The following is a 14,506-nucleotide window of genomic DNA, read 5'->3' on the forward strand; positions in this document are numbered from 1 at the left end:
TTTGTCCTTTCAATATCTGTAGCCTACGACCAATATAATAACCTCCCCTTTCTTTGATTTGATCTTCTCCATGTTACTTGGGTTAGAAATATTTTCAAACTGCATTCATAACATATTATACTAATATATAAATAACCACATGTCGTTTTATCGTACCGCCGATTGTTTAATTAAAACAAGTGTTAACTATGTCATATTCGTTAAGCATACAACATGTATTTTTTTAATTGACTGCGCTCTTATGTCGGCGCTCTTTTGTCTGCGCTCTTATGTCGGCGCTCTTTTGTCGTGCGCTCTTTTGACGGGGTGCCGTTAAAACCAATCATAACACCAATTTGGCCAAAAAAATGTGACCAACTTAAAGTTAGAGAATGAATAAAATCATGAAACATTAAAATAATGAGCAACCATGTTGGAGACAGCTGAAGCAAGTCATGAATAAAATGTTGATGGTGAAAGTGTCAGGTGGGACTATGAGCAGACACATGAAGCAGAGTTGTCCCAGAAACTAACACTATGAGCAGACACATGAAGCAGAGTTGTCCCAGAAACTATCACTATGAGCAGACACAAGAAGCAGAGTTGTCCCAGAAACTAGCGCTATGCGCAGACACAAGAAGCAGAGTTGTCCCAGAAACTAGCGCTATGAGCAGACACAAGAAGCAGAGTTGTCCCAGAAACTAACACTATGAGCAGACACAAGAAGCAGAGTTGTCCCAGAAACTAGCACTATGAGCAGACACATGAAGCAGAGTTGTCCCAGAAACTATCACTATGAGCAGACACAAGAAGCAGAGTTGTCCCAGAAACTAACACTATGAGCAGACACAAGAAGCAGAGTTGTCCCAGAAACTAGCACTATGAGCAGACACATGAAGCAGAGTTGGTAGAAAAGCTCCAGTGGTTGTCCCAGAAGCCAGCACACTCAAACCCTCCTGGACCTTTCAGGCCAATGTCTGGTCCTGTGATGACAAAATCTGGCAGCAAGTTGGAGAACTGTGGACAAAATTGTTGTAGCTTTAGTGGATAGTGTTGAGGTTATATAATATTCGAGTTGTTCATCCATAAAATAGTTATATAACAAATCTAATACATAAAGATGATGTTCAGATGCTCAATGTGAATGAATTTATGCCACAAACAAGCTCATGTTGCAGTTGTTCAAGTGCCAAATGACGAGAAGATAACGTCATTAAATATTTGGTAATTATTAACTGTATAATTGGCTGCAGAAAACATAGGTCTTAATGTTGAAGTTGAAGTTTGAGATTTCTGAAAGGCGAATTTTTCACTATAGTTTTACTGTGAAAAAGTTGTAGATTTTTTTGCGGAACTGATTAAAAGTAAAGTTTCCCTTCCAAAACCTGAGACTGTGGGACAAGTGAAGTAGAGTTCACCAGTTTCTGTGACGTCAGCATATGAAGGCATAGTGTGGTCAGCACTATACCCAACTGCCTTTACTTTGCCTAACATAAGTTTGGTACACATCAGAGCTGGGTGGACTCAAAGACATTCAACTGAGTTGAATTTGGATTTAAACTCAAGACTTTTCAAATTAGCAGTCTAGCTCTATACCACTGGAAATGATGATGAAAGAGCAGCTACTCCCACCTGGCTACGCCCCTGCCTTAAACCTTATGAGAATGTAAAGAGAGAGGCTTAACTTACTGGAGATCTTGCCATAGGTGGTATAGTGGGTGTGGCTAAGTTGACAACATCCTCTAGACCCTCTGGAGATGGACTCATCATGAGCAGAGCTAGCCCTTGTCCATGAGGTGCCAGTGTAAACAAGCCAGTCCTGTCAGCAGAAAACAAACACAGGCTGCCAAGTTGGACGGTCATTTTATTGGAGCCTGGAGAGAAGAAAAAAAAATGTTAAAGTTTAAAAAAAATTAGGGACCAAATTGTAAGTTACTTCCCTTGATCAATTTTAGTAAGTACATTTTCTAAATAATGAGAATATAATTGTTAACTATCTATCTTTAAAATAAGAAATAAATTTTTGTAATTATTGAAATCCTCCAGTACATACCTGAAAATAAATTATAGTGATTAGACTACAAAATTTGATATAAAACTAAACTTGCCTTGATCATAAGATATATGCAAATCTTTAAGTCGATTTAAATATTTTTCAGTCCAGGAATTTTCTTTAGGACTCCCTAAGATGATCAAATTCATGGGCTCTGAGAAATAATAATTATGTGAAACTATTTTAAATGTTTTCAGGGTTAGGATTAGGATTAAGGTTCAAGGGTAGGGTAGCAAAACAAAATTCAATACACAATCTTAATTAATTAAAGTACCTACAATTATTTTTTTACTTTAATTTATAAAAAGCTTTCAAGTCCCAGTCATCAGTACAAGAAAAAGATAAATCTATTGACAGGTAAAAGTGGAAGTACCAAGCTGAGATTCATCTAGTGTTGTATCTTCTTTGATGGTCACCACAGTATCAGATGTGAGAAGAAACTGGTTGGCGATGTAGGCTGCGTGTCTGGTCAGCAGCTGGGTTGTCAGCTGGTCACTTTGTGTCCCTGAAGTCAGAAGTCAAAAACATTTACATATGCCCACAACATTTACTCTATGGGACATTTCTATTCCCCTATGTCAGAGGTCACACGTTTACATATGCCCACAACATTTACTCTATGGGACATTTATATTCCCCTATGTCAGAGGTCACACGTTTACATATGCCCACAACATTTACTCTATGGGACATTTATATTCCCCTATGTCAGAGGTCACACGTTTACATATGCCCACAACATTTACTCTATGGGACATTTATATTCCCCTATGTCAGAGGTCAAACACATTTACATATGCTCACAACATTTACTCTATGGGACATTTCTATTCCCCTATGTCAGAGGTCAAACACATTTAAATATGTTCACAACATTTACTCTATGGGACAATTCTATTCCCCTATGTCAGAGGTCAAACCAATTTAGATATGCCCACAACATTTACTCTATGGGACATTTATATTCCCCTATGGAAGTAAATAGACTGACCAATAATAATGACAAGCTGGCGCTCTGCGATCCTTCTGGCAGGGCCCAAGTTGTGGGGACCACGGACGGAATCGTTGGAGAAAAGATCAGGTACATGCCTCCAGTGGCCTCCCTTGCTCTCTCGCACACTAAAAATATTTTAAGTTTTAGATCAATATTACTTCATGAGGTATTGAACAATTTCTGTGATAATAAAGTCATTAGAGTTTAAAACAATAATGATAGGTTTTCTTAATGGATTTCTGAACAAAAGTACAGAACAAAAAAGGTATATTAAAAGTATGTAATCTTGTTTTCAAACAACTTCCTAAATTCAGTTGCAATTATCTATTCTATCTAGACTTATTTTTAAAAAAATTGTATTGGAGATGAAAATGTTCCATTAAATGAGCAGTATACAACAATTGATATAAAAACATAAGCCAAACTTACAAACAGAAAATAAAAGGTGCATTTGTTTTCTTTAGATCTAGTACATCACCATCTATCTGAAATATAGCATTGCCTTTTGTATACAGAACTTTATAATACAAACAAGATCTATAAAAAGTTGTTTCAGTTATTCTGTTGGAAAATGAACTTGTGAGCTTTGTACAAGATTTGTAGTTACAGTGTTTTAGATTGCTGTAGCTGTTTCATATATTAACCGTTAAAGATCATTTTTCAATACAGCTTTTCACAGTCCAAAATGTGAAAACAAACATCAATGTCAAGGCCATGTAGGCTGGTCTATACATTTATTGATAGACTATTTGTTTCCAAGTAAGAATGAAAACAGTTTGAACAATTCTTACTCAGCTTAAAAAGATTTTTAAATACATTTTTTAAAAATGGTTCTTAACTACTTGTTGCAATGCTCTAAATCTTGTGATGTGTAGAAGCATGATTGTGAAATTGGTATGAGATAACTTACAACATAAACTTCAATATTCTCCAGTTGTTTGTTTCTGTTGGGGATGTCTTTAGTTATTTCAAGACACTGAACATTTTTTGTTGTAAGGCCCACACTCCCATCTTTGAGGCTGATCTGGAAGTATAGTACACATATGTAAAGATATGAAGGCTGTCTTAATCGCTACCACAGTACTTACAACCATTAATTTGTTGTACTTGATTTAGATGGAACCATCTGTTGCAGGTCCCATCCCCCCACCCCTAGACATGATGGTATCACTCACCCCCACAGTACTTGCTCTAAATGGAACCATCTGTTGCACGTCCTATCCCCCCACCCCCCAGACATGATGGTATCACTCACCCCCACAGTACTTGCTCTAAATGGAACCATCTGTTGCAGGTCCCATCCCCCCAGACATGATGGTATCACTCACCCCCACAGTACTTGCTCTAAATGGAACCATCTGTTGCAGGTCCCATCCCCCCAGACATGATGGTATCACTCACCCCCATAGTACTTGCTCTAAATGGAACCATCTGTTGCACGTCCCATCCCCCCAAATATGGTTGTATCACTCACCCCCACAGTACTTGCTCTAAATGGAACCATCTGTTGCAGGTCCCATCCCCCCAGACATGATGGTATCACTCACCCCCACAGTACTTGCTCTAAATGGAACCATCTGTTGCAGGTCCCATCCCCCCAGACATGATGGTATCACTCACCCCCACAGTACTTGCTCTAAATGGAACCATCTGTTGCAGGTCCCATCCCCCCAGACATGATGGTATCACTCACCCCCACAGTACTTGCTCTAAATGGAACCATCTGTTGCACGTCCCATCCCTCCACCCCCCCCCCATATGGTTGTATCACTCACCCCCACAGTACTTGCTCTAAATGGAACCATCTGTTGCAGGTCCCACCCCCACCCCCCAAATATGGTTGTATCACTCACCCCCACAGTACTTGCTCTAAATGGAACCATCTGTTGCACGTCCCATCCCTCCACCCCCCCCCCATATGGTTGTATCACTCACCCCCACAGTACTTGCTCTAAATGGAACCATCTGTTGCAGGTCCCACCCCCACCCCCCAAATATGGTTGTATCACTCACCCCTACAGTACTTGCTCTAAATGGAACCATCTGTTGCACGTCCCATCCCCCCACCCCCCAAATATGGTTGTATCACTCACCCCTACAGTACTTGCTCTAAATGGAACCATCTGTTGCACGTCCCATCCCCCCACCCCCCAAATATGGTTGTATCACTCACCCCTACAGTACTTGCTCTAAATGGAACCATCTGTTGCACGTCCCATCCCCCCACCCCCCAAATATGGTTGTATCACTCACCCCTACAGTACTTGCTCTAAATGGAACCATCTGTTGCAGGTCCCACCCCCACCCCCCAAATATGGTTGTATCACTCACCCCTACAGTACTTGCTCTAAATGGAACCATCTGTTGCACGTCCCATCCCCCCACCCCCCAAATATGGTTGTATCACTCACCCTTACAGTACTTGCTCTAAATGGAACCATCTGTTGCACGTCCCATCCCCCCACCCCCCAAATATGGTTGTATCACTCACCCCTACAGTACTTGCTCTAAATGGAACCATCTGTTGCACGTCCCATCCCCCCACCCCCCAAATATGGTTGTATCACTCACCCCCACAGTACTTGCTCTAAATGGAACCATCTGTTGCACGTCCCATCCCCCCACCCCCCAAATATGGTTGTATCACTCACCCCCACAGTACTTGCTCTAAATGGAACCATCTGTTGCAGCACTCTAACACCTTTAAGACCCTCACCAACAGCTGGGTTTACTGTCACAAGGGTGTACGTGTCATGGTGCTTGTACATTCCTGTATCAGAGCTGCCCCAGCACCCCTCCCCATCTTTAGAACATGACCCCTCAATGGGGGAGCTCACAGAGGAGAGAGTTGTGGAGATAAATGTCCTGACTTGCTCATCATTCACACATCCACCATCATTTGTAGCTCTGAAAGATGTTAAACATTGGTAGTGGCCATCAGAACAAAGTCTTGGTGGTATATGTAGTATCTACATTTACAATCCACTACATTGGAGCTAATTAAATTATAATACACTCACCTAGAGGTAATTTAATTACAATGCACTAAATTGGTGGTAGTTTAATTAGAATAAACTCACTTAGTGGTAATTGAATTAGAGTCCACCCACCTTGTGGTAATTTAATTAAAATCCACTCACCTGGTAATAATTTAATTAGAGTCCACTCACTTGGTATCCCACCACCAATGTTCTTGGCCAGGTAACTCTGAGTAGGTGACACTGATGTCTTGTTCTGTCAGTAGTCGCAGCATACGTCTGACATAGTACGGGTGAACTGTGCGATCTTCTGCTCCAATCCTGACCAGTACTGGAACACCCTGTAACAAGACTGGACTCAACTGACCAGTACTGGAACACCCTGTAACAAGAGACTGGACTCAACTGACCAGTACTGGAACACCCTGTAACAAGACTGGACTCAACTGACCAGTACTGGAACACACTGTAACAAGAGACTGGACTCAACTGACCAGTACTGGAACACCCTGTAACAAGACTGGACTCAACTGACCAGTACTGGAACACACTGTAACAAGAGACTGGACTCAACTGACCAGTACTGGAACACCCTGTAACAAGACTGGACTCAACTGACCAGTACTGGAACACCCTGTAACAAGAGACTGGACTCAACTGACCAGTACTGGAACACCCTGTAACAAGAGACTGGACTCAACTGACCAGTACTGCTAACCAGAGTCTTGAGTTTGGACCAAAGGTCAGTGAACAACTAACTAACCAACAGGATGTCATAAATGCTAGATGACATTTTGACATATGCCTCACCTTGAGGTTGCTGATGTGTCTGTCGGCGTCATTCTCACCTACACAAGCCTCCATGACAGCTTTCAGTGAGGGGTCAGTGTGGCTAGTGGCTACATCATGTCTAGAGACAAAATGTTGGTCAAGTCAGGGGTCAGTGTGGCTAGTGGCTACATCATGTCTAGAAACAAAATGTTGATCAAGTCAGGGGTCAGTGTGGCTAGTGGCTACATCATGTCTAGAAACAAAATGTTGATCAAGTCAGGCGTTAATGTGGTTTGTTAACTAACAAAGTGATGAGCTCAGTTTCTCTTTAAACTTAAACTATTAAACATAGACTAAAGCTCGTTAGATATCTTGAACCTACTTGAAAAACAGATTGCTATCTCCATATTCTTCCTTCTTGATCCAGCTGGCTAAAGATATCAGACCAATGGCCCTGTCTGGGTAGTGTGTGGCCAGATGCCACGCCCCATGGCCACCCATGGAGTGACCTAAAGAAAATTCAGCCATCTTTCTTATATATGAATATAAATATATTAAAAATATAAAAATTCTTTTTAAGAACTCCATTTTTATGAGTTTGTATCTAAAACTAACAAGTAGAATTTTTTTACATTATTCATTATTGAATTATTTGCATTAAACTTTGAATGTAGAACCACTATGAACACTGAGTACTAAAAATGAACAATGAGATGTGGGTAAACACCTGCAAAAAGAACGTGAGTAGGGTCAGCTGTGGTCTCAAGCCAAGTAGAAGCTTTGGTCATGTCGGACAGTGACGTCAGTGCTGACATGGCAGTCAGGGCACCAGGCCCCTCCCAGTTATGTGCCCCATGCCTGTGGGAGAAGACTTTCTTACTCGTCTGATAAACAACCAATCAAAACACTTGGTTCACTGAGGTTAGAGTTAGGTTGAGTTTAAAAGAACATTAGTCACCTTGTTGGGGCCAGGAGCCACATCTTGTGGACACCAAACTGGAACTCTCCCTTGACCATCTTCTTGTAGCTGTCCGCCTGGTTCTGGGGTGGAACTGTGGTCCCATGTAGCGTGAGAAATGTAGGGCACTGGTGGCCAGCACAAGTTCCGATTGGCTCAATGGCCGCGGCGTGCTGGATGGAACCATCGTGGTCAACAAATGTAAACAAAAAAGAGTTTTTCTTGTTGCGGCACCTCAGAGTTACTGGAATATTCTCCTGGCCTTCGGATGTCTTCATCAGGATGTCAATGGTGACATCATGACAGTGGGATGTTAGCTGGGAATCCTGGGACGGCTGACTGAGTTTCAGGTGCAGTGCTATGACTTTAGTTTGACCAGGGGCTATTTCATTCATTTTGTTCAGCAGGTTGACCTCCAGTTTTTCCCCATCCGACTGACTTTCAACCTTGACCTTGATAATCTTTAACCACCTGTTGCCCATTTGATTAGAGACTGGCACAGGTAAGAAAGCATTGCTAGGCAGGTGACCCCACTGGATGTCTGGCAGAAACATGGGGGAGTTCACTGTAAAGTTGGGGACTTTTAAAACAGAGAATCTAAATTTAGCAGTCACCTTTGACCTCAATGGAACAAATACAGAATGAACTCCCCTTGGTAAAGCAACAGGAAATTGAAAATCCTTCCTGAAATAGAGATCTCCAGCGATCAGAGTTGGACCAAGAAAACACCTGGCCACTCCCAAACACTGGTAGGAGAGTAGCATGTCCTCATTGACCAACATCTGACCAACTGCCCAGCCCTGCCACTCTGTAATCCCCAATGACCCCAGTGCACTAATGAGCTCATTCCAGTCCACTTTTGGACTGACAACGACAACATCGTTGGCTGCTTTCTGTTTCAAGCCACTCCAACTCACCCCACCCCCTTTAACAATCTCGCTATAAAAACTCCCTGCAGGCTTGGTCTGGTATCTGTATTTTGACACATTTCTGATCCCTCCATAAGCAGCCAATGGATCCCCATCAAACTCAGACTTGCCAATGGGAAATGGCCCAATAAAAGACCAGTCAGCTACAAACTGGGAGTGTCTCCCTGTCAGTTTTGTGGCCTGTCTGAAAGAAAAATCTCCTTTGGTTTTCTCTTGTCTGTTGTCATGCCAACTTCCAAGCAGAGACCAGGCCCATCCCTCGGCTGGGTTTTGTTCCAGATATTTCAGGATACAGGTTTTGGTTTCTGGTGATGCCTAGAGACAAGGCAGACGTTACTAGTGAATATTGATCCACAGTATTAACTGATATCTTAGTAAATTATATCCAACTATCAAAAATGCAACAATTTTAATTTGAAATCGGTAGCAATTATTTTGGGTAGGTCTACTTCAATGATAACTTGCAGAGCTATCCAGGCATCTTCAGCCACAGGGTAGGTTCAGAGCTGTTAGCAAAAACAGTTACCCGAAAGGTTAGGGTAGTATTGTCAGATAAACTGATTTTGATATGCCTTACTAGCTAAAAAAAAACATGTTTTTAAAAAATAATGTATTACATGACATAGTTTACTAAAATTTTCAACCAGCCAGTGAGTATTGAAAATGAAAAGTTTTCAAACTTTAGGAAAATCTAGGACAAAGATGATCAAAATAAGCACAGTCATGTAGGACCTACTTTTCTACTTTCAATATCATTAGAACTACTGTAGGTCTTCCTTTCAATAATAAGTCCTGAATATGAATACCTTTTTAATTCCTATAAATGCCAACTTAATAAAAAAAACAGTTGGCATTAAAAGAAACTAGAAATAATACCTGATCAATAAGCCATTTCCCCTGTACTTGAGCCTTTGTTAGCTTGGTCAGTGAGCAGGCTGGAACTGCTGCCTCTAGTTCTTTTACTAAAAACTCTGATACTGGTATCTGTGGACGATAAAATATTGGCCATTAGATCTAATAGCAGTGTTTCTTCCAGACTGTTTCTTTCTCCAGGGGGGGACGGGACGACCACACACTGGTAAAAGTATATGAAGAAACTCTGTCTAATAGTAAGTTGAGTGGTGTTTAGGCGTATACTTCAAAAATAACAAGAAAGCAGGTTTGCAGATAACAAAAAGAGGCCATGCTATTGAAAGCGCAGATTGCTAAATATAAAAAAATTGCGACTGAAAAAACCTCTGATTCTAGCCTTGGTTGTTGAAACAGGTAAACTCTTCTTCATCTGCCCATGTGTCTTGGGCACAAACGGAAAAAGATGATGAACATTTGCAATTTACAATGGAGGCTGCCGAGTTAGACAAGACAAATTCTATAATTATTGTTGACCTGAATAAAAAAAAACCTTTTTTTTATTTTTCCATCATAGAGGTCGAAAAAATATTTAAAAAAAACTTAAGCCTGAAAAAAGCCTGCTACTTTACTATTTATTTTCATCTTGCCTAAAATATAACTTGAAGGTTCAATTTTCATAAGACAGACATTTATTGGCTGTACAGTACAGGAACTCTGTTATCGAACTTCTAAAAACCCCACTTTGAAGTAATAAGTAATCAAAATTTAGCAGATGAAATTTTAAAATAAAATTTATAAATTTTAAACCACATGATTAATTATGGCATTTTTAATGACTAAATGAAAACAACCAAATTGTTTTCGGCTTTTTAAAATTTTTATTTATCTAAAGAAAATATTAACAACATCCAATGTATCCAATCTTTAAAAGTGTCAACCGCATCCTCGAACAAAAAAGAATTTAATTTATATAGAAAACATACTTTTACCAGTGTCCGCCCCCTCCCCTAGAAAATGTATATAACGGAAAAGTAATGTACATAGTAAGCCTTAGTATCAGGACTAAGGTTAGGGTTATTAGGTATTTTATTTCAAGTGAAATTTTCAAATCCAGTTAAAATGCAGATTCTTGATAAAAATCTGTTTTCAATTACATTTTTTGTTTCCAGCTAGATCTAGATCTAAATTTGAAGTTGGGGTTGTGATTTTGATTGATATATTCCTAACCTACACACTCCTAACTCAAGTATTACCATAGGGCGCTTAATATTTATTTGAAATTTCTGTCCATGAAATTGACCTGATATGGATTACATTTGTAGTAGGCCTACTAATAATAAAAATCATTAAATAATAATAATAGGCCTAATAATAATATAAAATAACAATATTTATATGCTAAATCCTAGTTTGGAATTATTTTTTATCGGCATTGTTGGCATTGTGTGATCGTCTAGTTACTAGAAATTAGAATCTAATCTAGTAATAAATAGTAAAATTACTTATTACTTAATACTTATACTTAAATAAAAAATACGCCGATGCTAGCCGGAGAGAAACTACGACTTGCCATCGCGGCAATGTTTTGGATGGTACTGCGCATGCGTGTGTTTACAACTGCAGAACCCTAACACCAACCCTAATCCTATCCCTAATCCTAACCCTAGCCAAGGTCACTGCGCATGCGCAGAGCTATCTTTTGCCGACTAAGTGGAGACGTTGGGGAGAAAAATCTTCTTCCGAGTAGTCACACTTCGTAAAAAATATACTTAACTTAAAAGTTAACAACTTAAAAAGTTAGTGTCTCACTCTGTAGGTCTGTAAGTAGTCTGAATGTCTGTGTTAGACAGTAGAGAGTGTTTGACTGCATTGTCTGTTAGTTTAAAAGTTAGTAGAGAGTAGTAGATCAATCTAGATCTAGTACTAAGTAGTACTAGATCTAGTAGTAAGTAGTTTTTAGATCTAGATCTAGAAATCTAGATGTAGAATCTAGATCTAGTAGAGTAGAGACTAGGACTAGGCCACTAGAATGATGACTAGAGTAGAGTTAGAGCTAGAACTGCTGCGTTTTTTTTTTTTTAGACGGTCGTCTTACCTCTGATTTTTTACTGTAAGATACTTTTAAAAAGTAAAAAACACAAAATATGAGTTTGAATGTTTGCATGTTATTTAGGGAGCTAATAATACCTATAGAATTATTACAAACTTAACGGTACACGGTGCAGTAACTAACTCAAGTCTTTACACTACACTACTCAACCTAGCCTAAACATTTGTGAATTAACTGATAACGAAAGTAGAATTATTTTTAGTGACCTCCCTTGTATTATAGATTTGAGTCACTTAACAAATATATATTTTGTTCTGCAATTTAAATAACGCAATGAAAGTAATCCCAACATTAATTTAGTACACTTGCCAAAAACAAATTGTTAATTTTTGAGAATTAAATTGTAGACCTACAATTGAGCTTAATTGTTTAAAAATAGCCTATAAGGATCGTTTAATCTGTAGAGACTGTAGGTAGAAGAGTTATTGACTATCACTATTGTTTTATCATTTTGTTTGATTAAACTGAGTTAAGTAATATAGATTAGGGATTAGAATAATGATAAAACTTTAAAAATCTTATTTTTGCTAATTTCTCTATTTTTGTATGAGTGTTTTGAAAGCATGAGTCAGCAGCTTGCTTCAAGAGATGGGAGAGGGAGAGGGTGAGAGGGGGGGGGGGGGAGTTCTAAAAGTGTGGGGACGAACCATTACAACGGACAAAAACTACAACATTGATGACATGTTAATATTCAAATTTCGTCAACATAAAAGAAGTCACTCATGTTATCGTGTTTACAGACACACAGACACATGTACAAAGTTGCAAATCCAAGTTTATCCGACTCGGGAACACGTTAAACGTCGAGTTTTGGATTGATCTTGATCAGTGTTACTTTAGGATTTTTTTTCTCCGGGGTGGGGTAGGGGGGGGGGGGGGATTTTCGGGGGAGGGCGGACTAAATTTTTCGGGGGGGGGGGGTGGTTGGGCGGACATTATTAAAAGTAGGCCTACATATTTTCTATGAAAATTATGTTTCGTTCAGGAATCTGACAACTGTTTGTCAGTAAACAAAATGATCTGACACACATCATGCACACTATCATGTAGGCCTACAGAAACCACATTTTGCACCTTTAAAAGTATCTGCAATATATACAAATTCAGCAACATTTTATTCCTCAGAAATGGAAATCGTTTGTGAAAATTTTTTATGTGGTTTAATTAATAGGTTGCATAATGTCTGCCATATGTTAGCGGTAACCCATTAATGTTTCTTTTACTTCGCTATTGATTTGTTAATCTTTGTGTTTCAAGAAATCTATGTAATCTCAGCTCAAAATAATTGAGTTGCCTGCCTTAGTCTAGACCTATTCGATATATTCGACAGATATGGATTCGCATATTTTGTTGATGTTTACAAGTTTAAAAAGTCCACGTCAAACAAAAACACAATCAAATATGTTAATCTAGCGGCTGACGTGGAATATGATGCCCGGCGCTTTAGAATGATGTGCTTCTGTAAACAGTTTTTAATTAATACTCTTCCGGCATGCTTAAACGATCCCTGTAAAATAAAAGTCATTTTTCGCTTCGGCTAACATTATTCTACTTCTCGCTCGGAATAAAATTCCGCGCGAAATAAATGGTCACCAGACGTTGAATTATTTGTTCGGTGGCTTCCCCCCACGCCTCCCCCACCCCCTCGCGCGAAGGCGGCATTTATTTATCGCGTCCTCCCATACACCCGGCCGGAGCAGCGCCCTCTTGGCGGCCATCTATTCAGCGCCATTGTTTGCCGATTGTTTTCTATGACAACGGAAGATCGGTGGGTGCAAAACGGTGGCGCCACCCAGTGTTTCGTTAGCTAATATTGAAGCATGCCAGTCTTCCACCTTCGCGTTTACTTCTTAACGTGATACAAATATTTGCCAGCGATGCTTTTTTTTTCAAGACGGGAATTTAATGGTGAGATTGTAAGAGATGAGACAGAAAGAGTACAAGTGGCGCCCCCACCTTCTATCCATCTAGCCACCCCACGATACCCGCCCTCCCCTACTAAACATACACTCGCCGCTAACACGAAACCCTAACTTTTCTCATTCGAAATTAAAATCACACCGCTATTCCTTGTCTATTGACGAGGGGAAAAAATAAATAAAAATAGTAAGCCAAAATGAACAAAAGTGGCGTCGAAGCTCACGATTCGTAGTCTGTTTACTAGACAGCTTGGGTTACCCGGCCCGTGCGGGGACGGGGGCTTGAATGGCGGTGGTGGTAACTCGAGCCCCGGGTTTTTTGGTGACATGTGCCACTCAGCTACCGCCAGCCATTGTGTGGGGGGACATTGTCACTCGTCTTCGACCAAATCCCAGAGTTATGTCCCCTCGTTCTGGGAATCATGTCCCCTCAATCTGAGAGTTATGCCCCGTGTAACACAGCAAGTCTCCACCTAACCCATTTGGGCCGTCATCCACTGGGCCACCGACCCGGCACAGGTCGTTATTTCCGCCTCCCCCACCATCCTTCACTGCCACATCCTCCCCTGTCAGGCATTCAGTGAATGATGGGAAATCTCAAACAATCGGAGAAAAAAACCGCAGAGAAACAATGGAATCAGACCGGTAAACAACAAAGCCGGTCATCGATAGCAATACATCATAACAACACGGATTATATTTCCCCACCTCACCAATACGCTTGGACATGATTAAATATTATGTGTATATGTGTATATATATATATATATATATATATATATATATATATATATATATATATATATATATATATATATATATATAAGGCCACCTTTCCTTTCTACAGCTAGCACATCCCGGTATTATGCACATTTAGTCATTACCCCCCCCCCCCCACCCAAACTCCACCTGTGCACATTTAATCCCACTCCAATATTTAATCTCACCCGCAACAAATTTATC

General features: G+C 40.0%; 1 protein-coding gene across 1 annotated transcript; it reads right to left on the reverse strand.

Moving 5' to 3' along the window:
• Window positions 1-316: 316 nt before the first annotated feature.
• On the reverse strand, window positions 317-11,678 carry LOC131936940 (uncharacterized). Its single transcript, XM_059294077.1, has 15 exons — window positions 11,610-11,678; window positions 9,539-9,646; window positions 7,734-8,977; window positions 7,503-7,633; window positions 7,158-7,284; window positions 6,815-6,914; window positions 6,197-6,345; window positions 5,678-5,933; window positions 3,937-4,050; window positions 3,456-3,511; window positions 3,024-3,151; window positions 2,406-2,537; window positions 2,088-2,186; window positions 1,669-1,853; window positions 317-996 (listed from the first exon to the last, which is right to left on the reverse strand). Exons 1-15 carry the CDS (start codon window positions 11,676-11,678, stop codon window positions 859-861), a joined length of 3,036 nt encoding a protein of 1,011 aa, XP_059150060.1. The 3' UTR covers window positions 317-858.
• Between the last annotated feature and the right edge of the window lie 2,828 nt (window positions 11,679-14,506).

This window comes from Physella acuta, unplaced genomic scaffold, assembly GCF_028476545.2.
Source record: "Physella acuta isolate Inbredline_101_S28 unplaced genomic scaffold, ASM2847654v3 ptg000196l, whole genome shotgun sequence".
NCBI lineage: Eukaryota > Metazoa > Mollusca > Gastropoda > Physidae > Physella > Physella acuta.

Bases quoted from the DNA above. Each gene is read 5' to 3' on its own strand.
- LOC131936940 (XM_059294077.1), bottom strand. From the start codon at position 11,678: ATGCAAACATTCAAACTCATATTTTGTGTTTTTTACTTTTTAAAAGTA. The intron at 9,647-11,609 runs GTAAGACGACCG...TATCGTCCACAG, and splicing joins CTTACAGTAAAAAATCAGAG to ATACCAGTATCAGAGTTTTT. The intron at 7,285-7,502 runs GTGTTTACCCAC...AATTTTCTTTAG, and splicing joins TACTCACGTTCTTTTTGCAG to GTCACTCCATGGGTGGCCAT.